Below are 21387 nucleotides of genomic sequence, written 5' to 3' on the forward strand. Positions count from 1 at the left end.
TGATGCATGAAATTCGAAGACCGTCAATGAAAGAGAAAATGGCAGACGGAGCTGGATTTGAAACCAAAACACATGTTTTTTTATGATGCGCGATATATCTTATTTGTGCTAAGATATTATCCTGATCTAGTGTATTTCAATTGGAAGTTCAAAAATGACGTAAGTTGTTTTTGTATGTTTGCCTGATTATATAAATAGGAGCTATAGCTACAATCACCTAGATTTTGATTTAGATGGTGTGTGATATAGCTATTGACAATTTGCCCCCACTACACATACCAAAATTAGGATTGTGTGACTAGGGAGACTCTACAATTGTGTTGCACATTTAGTATTGTTGTAGGGAAATTTCAAACCCAAAGTAGCCCAATATTGTAGACAGGTTTTGATACAATTAAATTGTAAGTAAGTGGCGCCGTAGATTAGTGGTTATAGCTCTCGTATTCTGTGCGGGAGACCGGGGTTCGATTCCTCTTGACGGCGATTCAACATGGGCGAGTGAATGTTACCATAGCCCCGGGTTAACCCAAGCCATGTGAGGGAAATTGGGAAGATGGCACACTGTGTGGGTCGTTGGATGTTGCCGGGAGTTGTCTAGTAGAGCGCGGGCTCTAATTGGGTCTGCGTAGCTCAAAATGAGCATTAAATACTCTAGGACTCTCCATCTACGCCATGGCCCCTCCTGAAAATAATAGACAGGGTATATCCCTCAATATTTGTGAGGCTAGCCATGTAAAATATGCACATCTATCTATCTATCTAAAAGATATATTCAGCATGAATACACCTTTACGATTATTCAATTGTACATGCGTTCCTACGGCACTCCATTGTTTTACAATATCCGAAAAAGGGAGGTAAAATCGTGTTTTTATGAGAGTTTGTTAGAGACGAAAGTGTGCTTTCTCCAGTTTTTTAACTTTCGTCGTATCAATTTCTTTTAAATTTTCAGGAAACGTTAATAATAATAAGATACAACTTATGTTTACTTTGTATTAAAAACAAAAGGCGGCAAAAAAAGTTATCACAAGAAAACGTGTTTTCTCCTTAATAAACTCTTATAAAAGTGTGATGTTTACCTCCTCTGATCGCAAATAAGCTGCGATGCAGTGTTAGTTTTCCCGAATTATCGTAAAGGTGTATTATCAGATAATTGGGAGTTTGTCTGTTATGTAATTGAGCACAAGTTTTATATTTTACCTTGTGCTCAACTAACTTTGTAAAGTGGGAGTTTTACACAAATGTTGTTTGTTACTGGCCCCAATCAGATAGCAGAATAGACCAGCTTGGCCAGATCATTTCTTTGTGTTATCTCTAATATCAAAAAGTGGAAAAAGCCTAAAACCACAATAACTTTTTAACTGGTTAACCTTCTCTTGTTATTGTTTTTCTTGTTATTGTTGTAAATTAATAATACATGCTCTACAGTATAAAGTCCCACTGGAAAACTGTTATGAATATATTTTTTAGTTCTAATGAAAAGCAATTTGGTATCACATCACCAATTTCTTTGGCCGGACCAAAACCAATAGTGAGTATTTTTTCGTTCATAATTACTTTCAAGTCAAAAGATAGATATATAATTAACAAAACAATACACAATCTCATGAATCTATTTTATGGCACCTATTAAAAGCATCACTAAAAACCTCTTACTCTCTACTACAAAGAAACTTAACTAGTTTGCATCACTATTTATTTTAGCATTTATTTTGTTTTGTGGATACAGCTACATTTCAGGAATTTTACAGGGAACAGATGACCTTAAAACTATATGGTCATCTGTGCAGAAGAATTTTTTACGCAAACTCACTGATTCACACAAGGTAGCTTACAAGGCTGTTGTAAATGATTTAAAATGGTGTTAAAGTTCTATATTACACCATATAAGCAGTAGTATAATATTGTGACTTGTAATGAGGTATGCTTTTTAGTAACATTTTTGTGTCAACACCAAGTATATCTATATATACCAAATTTTTTTCTGGGTTAATAAAAAAACCAACAATTACTTTATTAGTTTGCTACTTTAATATTTGCTTTGAAACACTAAAATGTTATTTTTTTAGGATCAGGAACTCACCAAGTCTCTTGAAGAAACATTAAAAGAATATGGTGTTTTTGAAACACAAGAAGAAATACAGCACAGGTAAAACAAAATCTTGAATTAAAAAATTGTTGAATTCTTAGTCATTACATACAGTATGGCCTAAATGTAACTTTACATGTACGCAAATTTTACGACCTCATGTAACAATCTCATGTCTACATAAAGAGTCTTTTGTTTACACAAAAACTTAATTGCTTTCTATTGTTATCGTCCTGCACAAGTCATAACAATAAGATTTGATGAATCCTTTTGTTGTCATATGTAACATGCATGTTATTGTTTAAAGGTGTTAAATATCACAAAGTCCATTGAAATATATTATTTTAGAAAAATGAACGAACATGGCACATTAAAATTAAATCATTAAATTGATTTTGTGTTTTTAAAATCCAATGGTGTTAATATTTAAAAAAAACTAATGCTGCTACTTTTTAAAACTTTTAGTAATATTTAGTATTTATATTATTTATCATTAAACTTTTAAAATATGATCTAAAAAAGCTTTTTAATACCGTTCTTTGTTCTTAAATTTCTAAAATGCGATCCAAAAAAGCATTTCTAACGCCGCTTTTCTTTTTAAACTTTTAAAACACGATCTAACGAAGCTTATTTATCGCCGCTTTTCGTCCTTAAATTTTTAAAGCGTGATCTAACGTTCTTAAACTTTTAAAATGCAATCTAAAAAAGTAGTTATATCACCGTTCTTTGTTCTTAAACTTTTAAAACACGATCTAACAAAGCTTTTTTATAGCCGCTTTTCGTTCCTAAATTTTTAGAACGCGATCTAAAAAGGCTTTTATATTGCCGTTCTTTGTTCTTAAACTTTTAAAATGCAATCTAAAAAAGGCATTTCTATCGCGTTTTAAAAAATTTATAAACGAATGGTTTAACATTGCTGTTCGTGAGCATGAACAATAGATACTTAAATCTTGGTTAAATTTTATTATCTTTCGTTGATCTCTTAACAACTACAGCAATTAAATATAACATTGGGACACACACAGTTCACTGAGCTAATTAAATTTCACAAAGAAGACATGAACTTTATTGTTTTCAACATGCAAAAATAGCTCATGTATTTAAAAATAGGTTAACAATAACAATGAAAGATTTATATTTAACGACTGATCAATGTTGTGAACTTGATTTGCACCAAAAAAAGCCGTTTTCTAAACTATAAACACTGAACACGTCTATAGCCATGACAGTTATTTAGTGGAGTTGTATGTAGGGGTCATCAAGAACAAAATTTCAAACTGTTCATTATGTACACTGTTCCACAAAAATTTCTCCAATAGAACCTCTCCTTGCAACGCATACTTTGCAAGAAAGGGGATTGTGATGAGTATATCATGATACAGGCTTTTTCAGGAATATTTGAGTAGGTGTGTGATGATTCGCACGTGCAAATCAAGTAACGCGTGCGATTTATAAAACGCACATACATGTTACATAGCGATACGGGCTCTAAGGTTTATCTTTCCTGCGCATTCATTTTTGCAGTAGAAAAGTGAGGGATGGTTCGATTCGTGAACCCCAAACACGAAGTTAGAAATAGTATGCGTGACTATACTGTCATTTTCATAAATTTATTGTTCATTTTTCAAGTTATCACATGCAAATAGGCAAAAATATGCTTCGCTTGGGTTTCGTTTTTAAAATTGTTTGAATAAAAAATAACACTTGCGGCATAAAGAAAAAACTCAATTAAATTTGGACCTACTATGGTATTCAATTATTTTATCAAATGAAACAATTAAATCCATGATAAAATGTCTGTTTCGCCTGTAAGTGCAGTTTTGTAGACTTGCTTTATCCGTGCTCCGTCAGGGTTCACCTCCGCGTTAGATAAGAACCGCATGGCTGGATTTCTTGTGTAAGACCTGGTTACCAACGGCGAAGAGGCCAGGCAAAACAGATTTATGTGTACATAGTCAGGGAATTCCACGAAGAAAAAAACATGCGTGCTACACATCGCACGCGTAAATCTATTTCAGAAAATTTGCGCGTGCGTTTTTTACGATTTTTTTCCTGGTTTATTTCACTCTTATCAGTCCCGTGAGTGTTCTTTAAGTGGTGTAAAAGTGCTAAATATATTAACAAAACACCTTGGTTCGTTGTAGGAAGTAATTTATAATAGGTAAATAACATATAATTAAATTTAAACAGTGGACGAAGAGACGCTGACACGTGCCACACGTTGCACTTACTGCAATAGTCTGCCATTTTGTTTGTAGTGCTATTTATCCCCAACCTTGTTCCCAGGGTTATATTTTCTCGGTAGGTTATTTATTATCTATAAAAATGGTAAAAATTGGAGTCATTTTTTATTTATTGAGGTTTCAAGTTTTGTTTGTTAGATTTTGGGAGACGGCTTGTTTGGAATACTTTAAAGTTGTTCTTTAGATTGTTATGTTATGTTCTTTTATACAGTTAAGAATTTTAAAATAAAATGTTCAACATTTAATTTTACACAGGCAGAAAAAAACACATTTAATTTAAACACGGGGAAAAAAACACGGCGTTTAATTAACGTTTTTAAAAAAATTTAATTTAACCACAAGTGGTTATAAACTGTTTTTAATGATACAGTTGAAGCTATCGATATAAAACGATTGAATTTCGGAATACAGTTTTTAATAGTTAAATGCTTCAAGCATAGCCTTAAGCGGCGATATTAACTACGCTGTAGAAAATCAACTTTTATAATTTCTTCGTTAATTTCTTTTATTTTACGCGAGTAAAGAGTGTAATTAGCGCGTGCGATGAATCGCATGCCTGAATAGCTGTTGCACGTGTGTGGGCGCGTGCGATCGCACGCGTCTCCTGGAATTCCCTGATAGTTCTTTTAAATAAGTCAAAAGTTGGTGAATTAGTTAGTGATGGTCAGGTTGGCTATGAATAGGCTTGCTCATGGATTAAAAGGTCCAGAACTATTCAATAATGCTGAGATTTAAAAGAGTCCGACCAAGACGTAAATCTGTTGGGCGTTTTGTCAGACAAAAGTTTAAGTATTTTAAGCAAGCATTTTTTTCTTCCACTATATTTATGAGCAACTAAACTTTAAACATATAGAACAAAACAAAACAATGCATTTGAAAATGGTAAATTCCCTTAAAAATGGTGGTAATGACAAATTTTTTCCCCATGGTTATTCCCTTCACTCTTTATTGTCCGATTGTTATTGGTGTCACTTTATCATATAACTTTTATTTGTATAAACAAGATAATTTTTGTTTTCGCAAGCTTGAGTATGAATAGTTTTACTAGACGTGATAAATTTTTATAACTGGGTTTTTGTACACCCATTTTTTGACACCATATATTTTCATTTTCTAGAATGGTGGTTCTTGGGAAGTTAAATAAGCTTGCCCTGGAATGGATTGTCAAAACATCTCTATCCAAGGTAGTTTGTTTTAACCTAATGTAAATACTCTGCGCACATCTAAAAGCAACTTGACCTTTTACCCTATGAAGACTAGGCCTTATTGGTCTAGTGTATCATCAGAGGGGGTGGGATAAAGTGGCCAAGGCCATAAATTGAACTTGGAACACTTGTATTGTACTAATAAGAATCTTGAACAGACAAATGAAAACAATATCTTCTATGTTATCAAACACTAAGAAGTTGATTTAAAAAAAAAATGTTAATGCAGTTGAGTTTGTGATGGGTAATTAAGTAGGAGTTAGTGAACAAATTTTATCCACCACTAAAAAGCCTGAAAGGGGTTACAGTGCCATATCAGCTAAATTTTCATCTCAAAATTCATCAACTTTTTTGCTGCATAATAAAATTTTATAAGAACAAAATGAGCTTCGAAAAAATGTAACACACCTGTTTATTAAGCTCTATTATACACACTTTTTATATATGCAATACCTTATAAGTCACTGAAGCAACTTATATAAACAACAGCCAACCTAAAGTGGGCGATAAAAACAAAACAGCAATCTGTTCTAAAATTTTTTTAAGATAACAACTGTTATTGTACAGAAGTTTGATTTTAATTGGTGTTCAAGCCTAACTAAGAAAGCAAACACTTGAATTTAGTCTTCCCTAGTGGAGTAACTTTACCAACATTTAGTCTTAGTCCAAATTTTGCGTGGCTTATAAGAATTTTGCTTTGTTTTGTATAATTTGAGAATTACATGTTTTTAGAATATGCCTGAATCTGTTGCGAAAAATGTTGGTGGAAAGATCTTTACTTTTGGCTCCTTTAGACTTGGAGTACATACAAAAGGTATATTAAAGATGTTTTTATTAAGGGAAAGAATTCAGTGATTAAGTGTCAACTTATTGAGCTTTGCGGGATTGTGTTTTTATAGTTTTAAAACAAAATATGGTAAACATTTGAGCTTTGTATGATGGCATCTTCACAGTTTGGTAACAAAATGAAATGATATTTAAGCATCACATTTTAGAAAATGCTAATTTTTAAGCCTTTTTAATTTTCCAGCATGTAAAAGAAACTACCTTTGAAAAAGCATGTGGTCTTATCTGCTATTCTAAAGAGCTTATTGTGAGGCCTTATGCATGTTTCATAAACTTGTTTCTGTATTTTTTTGTATCTAACATTTCTTTATCCAGGTGCTGACATTGATACCTTGTTGGTTGCCCCAAGACATATAGAGAGATCAGATTTCTTCAGCTCGTTTTATGAGTTTTTGAAGGAAAGAGAGGAAACAAAAGAGTTAAGGGTAAGCAGTTCTCTTTGTTAAAAAAAATTACTGAAAAATAATCTTTGGAAATCTGTATTAGGTGTGGTTTTCTATGCTTGTAATTTATTATCCAGGCTGTGGAAGAGGCATTTGTACCTGTTATAAAAATGAAATTTGATGGTATTGAGGTATGTATTATGCAAATTAGCCTAAATGTTTTATGTACCTTTTGGTGATTTATTATTTCATTATTTTCTTTTATGAGTTTTGATTTACTTCATTTATAGATTGATTTATTATTCGCTCGACTTGCTCTTACTACAATACCTGAAGATCTGAATCTATTGGATGAAAGCTTATTAAAAAATTTGGATGCACGTTGTGTCCGAAGTTTAAACGGTATTTAACATTGTTTGTTATTGTTATATAAGTCCTTAAAATAATTAAAGTAAGTAAAATAATAATATTCAGTGACTATTATTTTGATGACTTTAATGACCCATTGAAAGATATATATTTTAAGACTTTGTTAACCAATTGCTTCTATTTGTGTAATGCATGGCAGGTTGATTTTTTATTATTATTATTTTCAAGAATTGTTAAATAATGTTTGTTAAAATTGTTAAATGCTTTTGTGAAAAATAAAAATTAGGGTTGTAATATTTTTCGTACAAGAAAATCTAAGTCCCACATGTTCAAAATCTTTTTAGGAACTATAGTTTAATTGACAAAATTAAAGTTTTGCAGTATTACATTTTAGCTAGCATATTTTCATCATCATATATAAAAATCATAATGAAGGAGGGTGTGTTTAGGGTGTCTTTTTTTCACTTGTATTTTAATTATATTAGCAAAAGATAATCTGAATGTGTAGCCACAAATTAGCTACAGTTTATTTTTGTTATAAATCAAATCAAATCAATAAATTTTGTGCAAGCAATATTGGATTTTACACGTGTGATTAAGACCTGAAAACGCCATGAGTTAGTTTAGGTGTGTGTCGAGGTGTGCAGGTTCGGTCACATGTGCTATAGACTGTGCATTAAAAATGCACCGTAACATCAAAATAGGTAACAAATAGTACAAAAGCTATTGTTTGATTTTTGCACTTTTTTATTGCATTTAATTCTATTTTAGGTTGTCGTGTTACTGATGAAATATTGCATCTGGTTCCAAATATTCCAAATTTTCGCTTGACACTGAGAACCATTAAACTTTGGGCAAAAAGTAAAATAATTTAAAACCTACGAAATTTAGAATTTGATTCTTTTTTTTTCCACATACAGTACTGTGAAAAAGTTTGTTAACATAAACACTGTTCGTGTTTATTTCATGTTACGCACGAACCACAATAGCCCACGATGCATATTTTTTCTAACAATCGTGATTAAATTAACACTTGGTGTTTTAATTCGTTGTCATAAAGCTAGCTATATGATAGATTTTAATCATTCGTGAATCAAAATGCAATGTCAAAAAACATTTCTATCGCTGTTTTTCGTTCTTAAACTTTTAAAATGCAATCTAAGACAGCATTTCTATCGCCGGTTTTCGTTTATAAACTTTTAAAATGCGAGCTAAAAAAACATTTCTATCACTGTCTTTTGTTCTTAAATCTTTAAACTTTTAAAATGCGATCTAAAAATATATTTCTATTGCTGCTTTTTGTTTATTAACTTTTAAAATGGGATATAAAAAATTATTTCTATCGCAGCTTTTTGTTTAAGAACTTTTAAATGCGATCTTAAAAAACATTTCTATCACCGTTTTTCGTTTATAAACTTTCAAAGTGCGATCTTAAAAAGCATTTCCATTGCCGCAGACAAATTTAACTTTTCTAGACAAATGACATTTCGTAAAAATTCAACCGCATCCATGACGAAAAAGTATACACCAAACAAAAACTATGCTTTTTTAACTTAATAAGACCTGAAACAAACAAATTAACTTTAATGAAGACTTTTTTGAAAAGAAAAAAAATTAAATTATACTGACTATAAAAATCGTGGAGCTTGCGAAAATAATCTAGGGACACATGATTCTTCATGGAGATATTAATATTAGCGTGGTGGCCATGATTGAATGCTTGAATGCTTGTTATACATAAAGTCCACGATTTTATCGTGGTTCGTGTGCACCACGCTCGCTACACGAACACGATTTTAACAAACCTTTTCACAGTACTGTATATATTATATTTTGTGTTTTAACAACATTTTTTAGATCATTTAATATATTCCAATGTCCTTGGATTTCTTGGTGGTGTATCCTGGGCCATGTTGGTGGCACGTATTTGTCAATTATACCCCAACGCAGTTGCTGCAACTTTAGTACAAAAATTCTTTCTTATATATTCAAAATGGTAGGTTTTGCTCCCCTAATTCTGTTTCTTATTGTCACTACATTTTTCTTTCCTAATATTTGTTGCTAACTTTAATTAAACACGTATTTTCTTCATTTGCGAGCATTTGTTATTGTCAACTTTCTGTGAATTTAAATTTTATTTAGGGCATGGCCACAGCCAGTTCTCCTGAAGCAAATGCCTGCAGAAAACAAATTAAACTTTCCAATATGGGATCCAAGGGTATGTAATAGCTCTTTATTTTTATTGCTGAATTTATTTATCATGTGATGTTGTGTGATTTCCTTGGCTAAAGTTTTCATTACAATCTTTTTAGCAAAATCCACAGGATCGCTCTCACCTAATGCCAATTATAACACCAGCTTTCCCTCAACAAAATTCGACTTTTAATGTTTCAATGTCAACACGAACTGTGATGCAAGAAGAATTCAAATCAGGTAAGGTTTTCTTTATGTCTTTGTCTTTTACAGGTCCCATAGTAAATGTCATTTTTGTGAGAGTAACTTTAATAATATTACCACTTATCTGTTCAGTCATTGTTATGGAATATTATAGATATTATCATGTCATAAAAAAAGAACTCTGCATTTTGACAGCTACAGCAATTATCAACAGGCAATGATCAAGATCATCTTTGGCTCTTTATTAGTTATAAAGAGATAATTAGAGGATTGCAATCAACCAATCAGATCACATCAATTAAAGTAATTAACTTGTTTACAGACCTGAATAAAAACAATACAGTGATTAAAATCTTTCTTTTTTCTAAATAATCGCTTTCTGATACATTTCTTTTTTTCAAAAGTTTGCTTTCTGTTGCGTTTTTCTCGCATTTTTTTCTAAATATTCGCTTTCCAATTGTCGGTAACTATATTTCTGGAAGTTGGTAGGAAATACTATTGATAAAGGTATTTCTGTCTGTACGGTATATGGTTTATTGCACCTTTCTTCCTATCAAACTGGACTCTCAGTCTATAAGCTTTTATTATCCTAGTCAATAATATGATCATTCTTTCAGCAATGGTTTGCAATCTTATTTAGTCTGTATCTGCATTGCATACGGCTCTTTTGTGCTCCTGCACACGTTGTTTTAACAATTGTTTTGTTTTACAGACATAAACAGGATCACAAACCGTAGACATGATTACCTAGACAATGTTACATTGATTCTCTAGATATATTTTGTCGTTCAGATGCGGCAGTATACTATGTAGCATGTTTTTAGATTGAAACACTGGCTTTATTTTATGATCTATTAATGCCTGATAAAGCCTGTTACTTGTATTTGGTATATATTTGTATATATTCGGTATACACACACTGCAGCTACTGGTTTATCTTTTGAATCCTCCCCATAACTGTTTATATCAGTTCTCTTCCTAATATGTCTCACAAACATTTATTTGTTTGTCTTGGATACCTGTTAAAATAACATTTTCTCCACTGACTGTATTTACTTCTCTGTCCATTAATAAGGAAACTACACTGTCTATGACGGACATTTAGTGATTGGATGTTTGGTTGAGGTTTTTATCAATAGGAGTTGGTTTGTAGTATGCTGATAAGCTATCACTATCGCTGGAAACTAGTGTCTAGGAAAGGAAGCATGCCGTAGCATATCTTTTCATATTTTTGAGTGTAATCTATATATTTACATAAAATGTCTCAAGATGTGTCCTTTTTATTTCTAAGACGTCATCCAAAAATTTTTCCAAACCCTGGGAGTGTGATATGCAGTTAATAAAGCTGTATTCTCATGATGAGCCTGCATATATGTTCAGCTACCACAGGAAATTGGGCCACCCATAGCCACAAGTTTCTGTCAAATAAATACCTTGTTTATATAAGCACAACTTACAACTGATCAAGGACTTTAGTTTGTCTGTAGGATTGTGTTTTTTTCTTGTACTCATCATTTAGCAGATTGGAACATTTGTGTAACACCAAATGATATTACACACCTGTCAACCTACACCTGTATGTTTCTGATAAGTTCCAAATACTCTTTAAAGTTTTCAGAATTTAATATAAATATTTGGTAAAAAAGACAAAGGACATCCTGTACATGAAATAATTAGCGTATTGGAATTCCCTGTTTATGTATATTAGGAGACCATAGAATCAAAGTAATGAGCAAAGGTCTAGCTTTATTATGCAATCAATCACTGATGCTATCATCTTTATTTAAATGTATCAAGATGTTCCTTGTGTCATGCTTGATATTTCTGTTGGATCAAGTTTTATACCTGTGTATAAACCATTGTTAATGTGGTCTTTACATTATCTAAATAATCTTTTTTGTCAAAAAGGTGAGAAAAGCTGAGGTGAGATAGATAAAATAGATGGAAAATCGCAATATATTAACTTCTCAACGCAAACTGATGGTGTGGCTATGGGGGGTCTGATTCCCTCTGTGGTAGCAAAAATATAAATGTAGGCTAATAGCTACAGCTAATTTTTTAAAGAAGGAAAAATTTTTATTCAATTTGTTTTTTCTATTTAGGTCTGTAACAAGGTTAATTGCTGTGATCTGATTGGTTGATTTTAATCATCCAACTATCTTTTAGTAATAATAGCTAAAGATGACATTGATCATTGCCTATCTATGAATTTGTAGCTGTCAAAATGTAGGCTAGAATTTACTTATTGGTTTACCACATGATAATATCTATTATTCAATCTATATTATTAAATTTAAATAAAGTCTGTCAGAAAAGTAGTTTTAAACAAAGGTTGGCTAGGCCTTTGTTTCATTTGGGGTTGTGTGCTCACTCTCTGATTTTAGGATTCCATAAAATGGATGATGTGTATGTTGGGAAGTCAACATGGAAATCAGTTTTTTCACCTGGAAATTTCTTTCAGCGCTACAAGTATAGTATATTAGTGTTTGTATGAGTATTTGCTTACATAACAGATAAAACTACGGTTAAATGAGGCCTAGCCATGAGCAAATAACCTCCCGAGTAATTAATTGCTCGCGTCAGTGTATCCACTCTAGCAATTTTGCTCGCCATATTTTTCGCTAAAAAAACTTTACATTTAGTCTCTCAGGGCATCTTTTTCAGGAGAGGAATGCGCCTTAGCACACACCTAAATTGTTTCATGCGTGTGATTAAAACGTCCGCCACATTTCAAGTTTGGTCGGACATGTCCATAGCTCGTTTCGACCTTACGTTGGTTAAAACGTTCGATAAATTTCCGTCTTGGTCAGACACTTTTAGATCTCAGAATTATTGAATAGTCCTGGTCCTTTAAATCCACAAGCAAGCCTATTCATAGCCAACCTGACCATCCTAGCTAATTCAACGACTCCTGACTTAGTTACAAAACTACGTAGACATAAATCTCTTTTTCCTGGCCCCTTCGTCGTTGGTAATTAGGTCTTGCACAAGAAATCCAGGCATGCGGTTCTTAACTGTGAACGCCGACAAAGCACGGATGACGCAAGTCTGCAAAACTGCACTTATAGGCGATTAAAGATTAACGAGATTAAAAAGATTAACCTTTATGCCCGTATCGCACGCGTTTTACAAAATAGCGAATGAACTGTTGCACAATGGGTGGAAAATAATTACACCAAATATCTTTTCAGTTTCAGGTGAGCGTTCGTGCAGGAATTTCACTTAAAAGACCAATCAATTCTTGAGAAAAATGTTTACACTTATCTCAAAATGTTAATATTTACGCGAGCAATAGAATACTCTGGTAACGAGCATTCTATTGCTTGCGATTTATGGCAAGGCCTGTAAAACATTGGAAATTATTGGTTACGAAACTGTTGGGGTTTTTTGCCAGCTTTTATCTGTTATGTAATAAAAAGAGATGTAATTGTGTTTGAAGAATAGATGAAAACAACTAAATACACCTTATCTTCCTTGTGTGAATAAACATGTTTTACAGTCAATTCTATGAAGTGATTGGCTTTATGTTGTGATATATAACCTCATTACCAATATTTAGTTTTGTAACTATTTTTTATTAATAATAATATTTTCAAATATATGTATAGCGGTTAATAAAAATCAATTCTTTTCATCGCATTACATGTTCAGTAGTGTCAATATATTTAATGTATTTAAAAGATGATGTTTTTATTTGACTAGATAGCCATTTTCTCTTCCAACGATGTTATTTTTACCCATATTCATGAAATTTTATTTTTCAAAGAAACAAAGGAAATTTAATTTAAAATTTAATTTGTTATTATGGGGCAGCATTTCTTTTTTTGTGTGTGCATTGAGATATTTTGTAACTGGATGTTACACAATGTTTCACAATTTCTTAAGTTAACAGAGCAGAAGTTTAAAACAAATAACAAAGAAATCAAATTAAGAATATAAAGTATGCAAGATTTTCTGTGAATAACGCGGTTTGTCATATAATTCGATATAATTAGGACAGAACAAAATTTGTCCCAGAATTTTATTGTGGAAATTGCATTTGTAATCAATTATTAATAGTAGTATGTTTTGCTTTACCATGACTTTGTTTCCCAATATTGATTTGTTTCATTTAGACACTACATTGTGCTGAGCGCATTTTCAGATAGCGGAGAGCACCAGCTAGAGTGGGAAGGACTTGTTGAGTCAAAGATTCGTATTTTAATTTTTAACTTGGAAAGAAATCAATTTGTAAAATTAGCTCATGTGAATCCAAAGTCGTATGGACCGCTGACGAAATTAGAGTATGTTTTATTTACTCAAAAAATTGCACTCCTTATGCTTAAGATGTTTGTAAAATTTGAAAAAGTCTCTGTGTGAAGGTTTTGTTTGGTGGGTTTGTTTTAGTTTGCAGCTAGTTTCTCTTTCTCTCTTTTAAAAGTTTTATCATTATTCATTAATATATCTAAATTCATGTTTCTGCCTGTCAAAACCTATTAGAAAAAAACATTTGAAGTTGACAGTTGTGATAATCTGAAAAAAGGTTTTTTTTATCCGTTAGAATATTTTACATGTTCTTTATGCAAATAGGGCAATGAGATGGAACAAACTTATCATCTCCAATAAGAATCAAACTAACTAGGGTTAAGACACTTTAAACTTTGTATAAAATGGTTAGTTTCCTAAAGTACACAAAATTGTTGTGCAATGAAATTTATTACAGTTTGGTTATTAGTTTGTAGTATATAGTACAGTCAATTCTATGCATTCCTTTTTGTTGTCATATATACCTTAAGTATAAATATTTAGTTTTGTAAATATTAATAGTATTTTCAAACATATTGTACAGTGATTAGTAAAAATCAATTTCTCAATGTATTCGATGTAAACAAAATTGTTGTGTAACAAAATTTAGTAAAAATAATTCACTGTAATTTGACTAGTAGTTAATAGTGACACATAAAATGGCTAAAGGATAAAAACCTCTTTTGATCCCTTTAGTAGTTTCAGATAAAATATTGTAACTTTTTATTTAGGAATGAACATGTATTACGGTGGTTCATCGGACTTGAATTTCAAAAGCCAGGTACAAAATGATAACAAAGTTATAATTACTTTCTACAATCATTAGTTAAGGCAAAACAGTTAAGTTATACTCATATACTTGTTTACAAATTGTATACTAAAATGTTTAACTAAAGGTTCTAGATACCCCACGTTAGAGATATGAAGAGTACACTGTAAAATTATTTACAAAGTTTTCGTTTAATTTTTGTCGAAATTCTTATTTTTGTTGTGTTGGTAATATTTTTAGAAGGGACTGAAAATGTCAATGTTGACATAACGGCAGAGATTCAATATTTCACCAGTACAGGTATGGCATTGTGTTACGTACTTTGTTGCCTTTTGTACTTTTTGGTTAAATGCATGATTGTCAAGAACAGAATACTAAATGCCAATAATAAATGCCACGAACTGTTCTGTTTTATTTAACCTTAAAGTCTTTAATCACATGTTTTTATGCGTATGTGTATTATTTAAAATCACAATACCTTTCTTCTTGCTTAGTTCATAAACAAGCAGTTCAAATCGGTGTATTTCGAGAAGGGATGAAGATTGAGGCTAGTCATGTTCGGAAGTAGGTTCTAAGTTAGACCTGTTGAATCTCGTATATGTTTTATATATGAATTCCTATTTTTAAAATTAATATCTATCTGGTAGATAAGTCAGGTATGCTAGTACAGCTAAGGTACAGCTAAAGTACAGCTTTCTGAGGGTTGTGCACAGGTGTTAAAAAATGTAATTTTCTAAAATAGTATTTGAAAAACAGATTTTTTTATTAAAACTAACAGATTTAAAGCTTATCCTGTGACTTGTTCCAAAACCCCAAATATTTATTATGCTTTTGCAAAATTTTGCTTTTTATGTCAAATCAAACTAGAGATGTGTCTATTGTGCTCTATTTGCATATTTTCTTCAAAATAGTAACGTGTTATGGTTAATTTTTTTTAATAGAAAACAACTGAACCAGTATCTTCCAAATTCGGTATTAAGAATAAAAAAGAAAAGCTCTGTTGGTCAGGTAGTGTGTCTTTTTATTTTCTTTCTATTTCTGCAATTGTTTGCCCGCAGTTTAACTTGCATAGAAATTAAGGCCAAATTGAGAATTGAGATAGGGAAAATACCTAAACAAAGAACAACCAAAGGTATGGTTCTATTTTTGTAAATGATATAAGACATTGATCCTAAAAAGTTTTTTCCTGCTGTACCTTCAGTTGCTTTCCCTAACAACCTGTGCATAGAGGTGGACACAGTTAAATTTACTGAGGTTTTGTCAGTCATGGTGAAATCAATGGGCTTTTCTAGACAAGTAGCGAAATACAACATGCAACATAAATTCGTTGTGACAACAACATCTTACAGGTTTTCCACATCCAGCTATGTGTCACATCAACCTACTTACACTTTTTCCTGCAAAACAATGGACGTTTAGTTTAGTTGCGATTTGCTACTTTAACAATGCACCAAAGTTTTTTGCCTGTAAGTTTTTAAGCAAACGCAATATGAAATCGTCGCCGACTAAAGCATTATTAAATCGCCACTTAATGCTGAACTTGAATAAATAAAAATACTGAACACGAATAAAAAAACTGAAGCTGAAGAAATATTCTCCGCCTGAATTTTGCTACAATAAAAAACAATATCAGGAAAATCCTGGAGTTGAAGGCAAAAATTAAAAAAAACTCTTTAATGCTGCAATGCTGAAATGCTTTTTGTTGTAAGATTATGAAATGTGTAATGTGCTATTTTAGCATCACTACTAGCCTTTTTTGAGATTTTCTTTTTTTATACAACACTTCTTTGACAGACTATCTTTTTGGTTTATTTGCTTCATTTTCCTTCACTAATCTAAAATAACACCTAACTTGACAAAACAAAGATATTTCATTACTGTCCTTATTTACACCAAAGAAATCAGCTATTTCCCACTGATAGTTTGCAGAAAAATATTTCGTGAAAGACAGTAAAACCTTTGAAATTACATTGAGGTCTGGAAAACTCTAACTTTTTAAATGGTTAGCAGCCCTTTTCTGGAACTGCTGATTGTGCAGGCAACGTTGTATGCACTTTGTGTGTATTTAATAGATATATAGATATAAAGAATATAGTTTGACCTTAAAGATTTAAGTTGAGCACACTGTTAGTTAACTTAACAAGTCAAGAGGGGTTCATGTTTTTTCTCGTTTTAACCCCAATTTTTTATGTTTAATTTTAGATGGATGGAAGGCCGAGAGCATTAAGCACGACTGATAGTATCCCAGATAAAAGTAAGATTTTGTCAAAAAACATTTAGTCCAGGGAATCAGGGGGAATTTTTAAGGGTGAACCAGGTAATGGACTCTTTTTGTAAAATTAGGAACGTAGGTGACATGTCAGGAAGACTTTGACATACAATGTTTTGGTGACGGTATAATAAAAACACAAAAATAAAAAATAGCTTAACCTAAAATAGATACAAAAATGCAAAATTCTTTTTACATTTGGTAAAAAAAGAGAATTGACTTTTGGATAGATAATAATATTTTTAAATGAAAAACCAGACAAAATTTCTTCTAAATTGATGCCTGTATTTTGTTCAAAATAGTAGTTGAATCTCATCTTGTTATTAACATGCACGAAATAGGGATATATTCAATAGGCAAAAATCTAAGGACCAAAATATGTACGGTGGGGTACTAGGACTGCCTAAATTGTAGTAATTTTGGGGGGTAATTGTTTGTGCTTTTGGAGGATTTTGGCCAAATTCGCGAAATTACGTAACCAATATTTATGCAAATTATTACCTGCAAAACTTTACAATCATTCACGTAAATAATTACCCTCATAATGTAATTTTTTCTCGACCTGCAAAAATATCTACCTACAAAAATTAGTACTGATAGGGTTGATTACATTGTTTCTTTAGCGGAAGTAAAAGAGGAGCTTGATGTTAAGGTATGTGTATGTATACACTTTGATTCAGAAACAAATCTAGATTACTAAGAAAATATCTTCCCTTTTCAGGTGAAGCTTACAAGGGCTTAAAATTTAATCCATTGATCGAAAATAAATTGAAGCTTTGTATAGCAACTAATTTTCGAATTCAGACTCAAAGTTATAAGGAGTTGCTAAGCTTAATAATCTACAAGATTACAGCTTTTCACTTGCCATTTTTGCGTTTTAATGTTATTAATTGTTAGAAAAATACTTCGTGGGTTATTATTGTATTTCGTGGGTTTCTTGTTAGATTACACAAATTTAAGCCTTGTTTCTATAACTTAGCGGTTGCTTAATTTTTGAGCCAAATATCAGCCCGATCCCTTATTATTAAAAAACGTGTAGCTTTGGTTTCACTCACTTATCTTTACATTCTAGCCCGAAGTCATAGAAGCAGTGTCTGTTGAGGAAACTAATACACCAATAACTAATTCTTGCCCATCCAGTACTGATGAGAAGGAGGTAAACATTAAATTTGCCTGCTTCAGTGTTTCATTACAGATTATATGAAGTGTGCAAGGCTTCATTAAAAATCTTTATACTTAAAATGTTTAAAGATAGTATTCTACATATATTTTTTCTTTCTTTTTCTCTCAGGAGGAAAGTTTACCGTCCAGTCAACCGGGACGGCGTGGTCAGAAAAGATTGAGTTCGCCAATTAACGGAGAAGAAAGTCCCTTAAAAAAGATTAAAGAGGTACTAGACTGCCTATTGTGCTATTAAATAATCAGTACACTTAATGTTGTCCTATCTTAGATCAACGTGAAGGAATAACAATTCAATAATACGCAAACTGTGTTCATGTCACTCATCTGTTGTTGTTGTAATTTCAATCACGGGTAATATAAAAGATATAATGAAAACCCCTTGCAGGCTAAAAGACGTCGCAATCTTAGATAGCATACTGTAAATTAATTTAAACTAATTCTGTGAAATAGTTTTCAGTTTTAAACTAATTCTGTGAAATAGTTTTCAGTTTCGAATTAATTCTGTGAAATAGTTATCATTTTTAAACTAATTTTGTGATACATTTATCATTTTTAAACTAATTCTGTGAAATAGTTTTCAGTTTTGAATTAATTCTGTGAAATAGTTTTCTTTTTAAACTAATTTCGTGAAGTAGTTTTCCTTTTTGAACTAATTCTGTAAAATAGTTTTCCTCTTCGGACTAGGTTTTGTAAAAAAGATTTTGCACTAATTTCGTGAAATAGTCTCTTATTTTTGGACTGGTTTTGTGAAAAAGGATTATATTTTAAAATATATTTGAAAAAGATGGGTTTAAAAAATTTTTACCCACTGCACCACTTTTTGTCAAAAACAATTTTTTTTATCACACATTATTATATTGCAAATTTTTTTTGTCAACTTTGTGATTATGTTTTAGGAAACTAATAACGGCATGGACCATGTAAATGGGGTGAGTAGATTTATATAGCATATAAAAAAAAGATTCCGGTTGCCAAGGTTTCGCTGTAGTAAAGCATGATTTTGATTGCTGAAATAATTTTTCCGCTAAGTGAAAAGTTTTATCCTTCTCCTGGGATAATTATTATGTGTATTGCACATATAAAAGACTGATGTAGATAGCGGAAAATTATTGCTTTAGGCACTGTGTTATTTACAAACATCGAATATTCCTGCCCACTTTGTGGTAGAGTGTTCGCTTCGCTAAAGTCATGTAAAGAACAAAATGTAAATCGATACTCTTTGGTTAGCTTTGGTCCTAAGTATGGGAATAATAATTTAGACCGTTGTCTGGTTCAGCGATCGCTGTACATGCGCGGCTTCGTAGCTCACTTTGGAGGTCGAAATACACCTATTGAAAAACGCGGTTCTTTTTCTTTTAGATTCCAACAGACGAATTAATCGACATGCCGCAAGAAACGCCGATGCAAACAAACAACGTTATCAAAGGGTCGATAAAGTTGACGTTGAGCAAAACATGATGTTGGTTTTGTTATTATTGCAATTCGGTAAAAATTTAAACAGGAATATTCGTGGTGAAGGTTATAAAACAGGTCTCCATCTATAGTTTCTAATTTTGTTTACCTTTAAATATTACCTTGCTTCAGGAACATTCGTCCATAGCGCCCCACACTGAAAGTTCTTTTAATTTTGGTTTAACCTGTGCATGATCGCATTTACAATTGCAAGCTTCGTTAGCGCGAGTCGATTTCATCAGTCCCGTATTGTGTTTTCATATTGTGCTAAATAGATTGAATCTTTCGCGCCGTTTTACACTCTCCTGCATTGTGTTTGTTTATAGTGATATCTTTTTTTTTTATTCAACATTATGGCTTGTATCTAACCACCACAAGTCTGTATTTTGTGGTCTGTTTTGACTGTCTGTTATTTTTTGTTTTTGGCTTTGTGATGTTTATTTTAGTTTAAAAATCTCGTATCATTTCCTTTTCTTATAAACTTTCTGATACACGCTTTTTTATAAGCAACATCTTTAATCAACATAAAGCTGAAATCGTTCAAGAACGAAACAACCTGTAGATATATAAAAAAAGGAGAAACAACAGGAATAAATTTCCTTAAACTTTCCTTAAGCTGAAAGTCATGCAATTTTCAAAAATAACAACAACTGTGATTAAAAAAATTACTTTAGTTTGGCGTACCAGGCTAACAGCAAAGCCGTGAATCCTGTCTTTCTGAGAAAATATTTAACAAGCAAGTCAACAAGTGACAACAACCCAGCGTGTTGCTTATAAAAAAACCGTGTCGTTAAATTAGCTGCAGCAGATTTTTTATGGTATAATATTTAACGCTTCTGGTTACTATAACATATATTATGTATTCTTAGTGATATTGTAAACCGTAAAAAAAATTTAAAAGTTATTCGAACAGCTTGAAAGGTAGAAGCTAGTCGGACAGAACAATAGAGCGCTAGTGAAGTGCATAATTTTTTTTGTCCTCTTGTCCGTCGACATTACAATGTCGCCTGGAGCCGCCTGTATTTTATCTGTCATATTTATTTTGAGTGCCTTATTTGTTTAGATCCAGTTTTTAAACATAAATACTAAAAAGAGGCATTGTATAAATTGTTTGAGAAGAAGATATTTTTAAATCGTTTAAAACGTTTTTTTACTATGCACCCCGTCCCTGTCACCTCCTCTCTGCAGTGTTTCCTCCTGGAAGGACTTGATGTTTTGCAAGAAATTTGCATGGCGTTTTTTTCAGTGCTGCATTCGTTGTAGGTTGTTTCTTTAGAATACGATATCGTCAGTTCTAAGGCACCTTAAGAATGTCTGCGTTTTAATCAAAGTCGTTGGATTACCGGGTAATTAGTCATCATCAGATTTAGGGCGCATTCAAAAAGTATGCTCCCTAAAATATTTATAATTTTAGGCTTCCCTCCCTACCCCCGTGTTCGCTCAAGTTCGCATTTATCATATTTCCCATTCGTACGTTCTCCTCCTCTCTCTATCAAACGTGACCCTTTTCCCTTCCTGTCAGCGCTAACGTACTCTTTTGACACCCCATGGTCTTTTAAGTTTTCAGGAAATTTTAACGCAACACAAGTTAGAAAAATTCTCTCTTTTTTTCTTCTCTCACTTTTAAAGAATAAACAACTAGTCACTAAATATGCTAAGGTTTTGTGTTGTTAATTTCACCAAAATATCAAAAATAATAAATATTTGAGCAAACGTACTTTTTTACCTAAACAGGGATTGAGATTTCTATGCACGAAAAAACTTATTGTTTCGCCGCATTTTTGTCCCAGAAAAAAACATTCCAGTTGGTGCATGGTCTACGATGTACAAACCAAAAAATTTCCACAACAGCAAGTAAACAGGAGAATATAGAATTTTTGCTCAGTCACAGTTTCTAAA

At 32.0% G+C, this 21387-nt stretch overlaps 1 protein-coding gene across 1 annotated transcript; it reads left to right on the forward strand.

Moving 5' to 3' along the window:
• Position 1: 1 nt before the first annotated feature.
• On the forward strand, positions 2–20631 carry LOC130657302 (poly(A) polymerase type 3-like). Its single transcript, XM_057460283.1, has 24 exons — positions 2–159; positions 1471–1531; positions 2070–2149; positions 5450–5516; positions 6270–6351; positions 6699–6808; positions 6904–6957; positions 7057–7168; positions 7907–7996; positions 8993–9131; positions 9278–9353; positions 9448–9568; positions 11917–12001; positions 13648–13815; positions 14548–14597; positions 14826–14885; positions 15080–15149; positions 15527–15593; positions 16788–16839; positions 17478–17506; positions 17927–18010; positions 18146–18244; positions 18933–18965; positions 19396–20631. Exons 1-24 carry the CDS (start codon positions 155–157, stop codon positions 19492–19494), a joined length of 1893 nt encoding a protein of 630 aa, XP_057316266.1. The 5' UTR covers positions 2–154; the 3' UTR covers positions 19495–20631.
• The last annotated feature ends 756 nt before the right edge of the window (positions 20632–21387 follow it).

Source organism: Hydractinia symbiolongicarpus, chromosome 9 (assembly GCF_029227915.1).
Source record: "Hydractinia symbiolongicarpus strain clone_291-10 chromosome 9, HSymV2.1, whole genome shotgun sequence".
Lineage (NCBI taxonomy): Eukaryota > Metazoa > Cnidaria > Hydrozoa > Anthoathecata > Hydractiniidae > Hydractinia > Hydractinia symbiolongicarpus.

What these genes read in the sequence shown, in the direction of transcription:
- LOC130657302 (XM_057460283.1), top strand. An exon ending in ACTTGGAGTACATACAAAAG is followed by an intron (nt 6,352 to 6,698) that starts GTATATTAAAGA and finishes TTCTTTATCCAG; the next exon opens with GTGCTGACATTGATACCTTG. An exon ending in GAGGCTAGTCATGTTCGGAA is followed by an intron (nt 15,150 to 15,526) that starts GTAGGTTCTAAG and finishes TTTTTTTAATAG; the next exon opens with AAAACAACTGAACCAGTATC.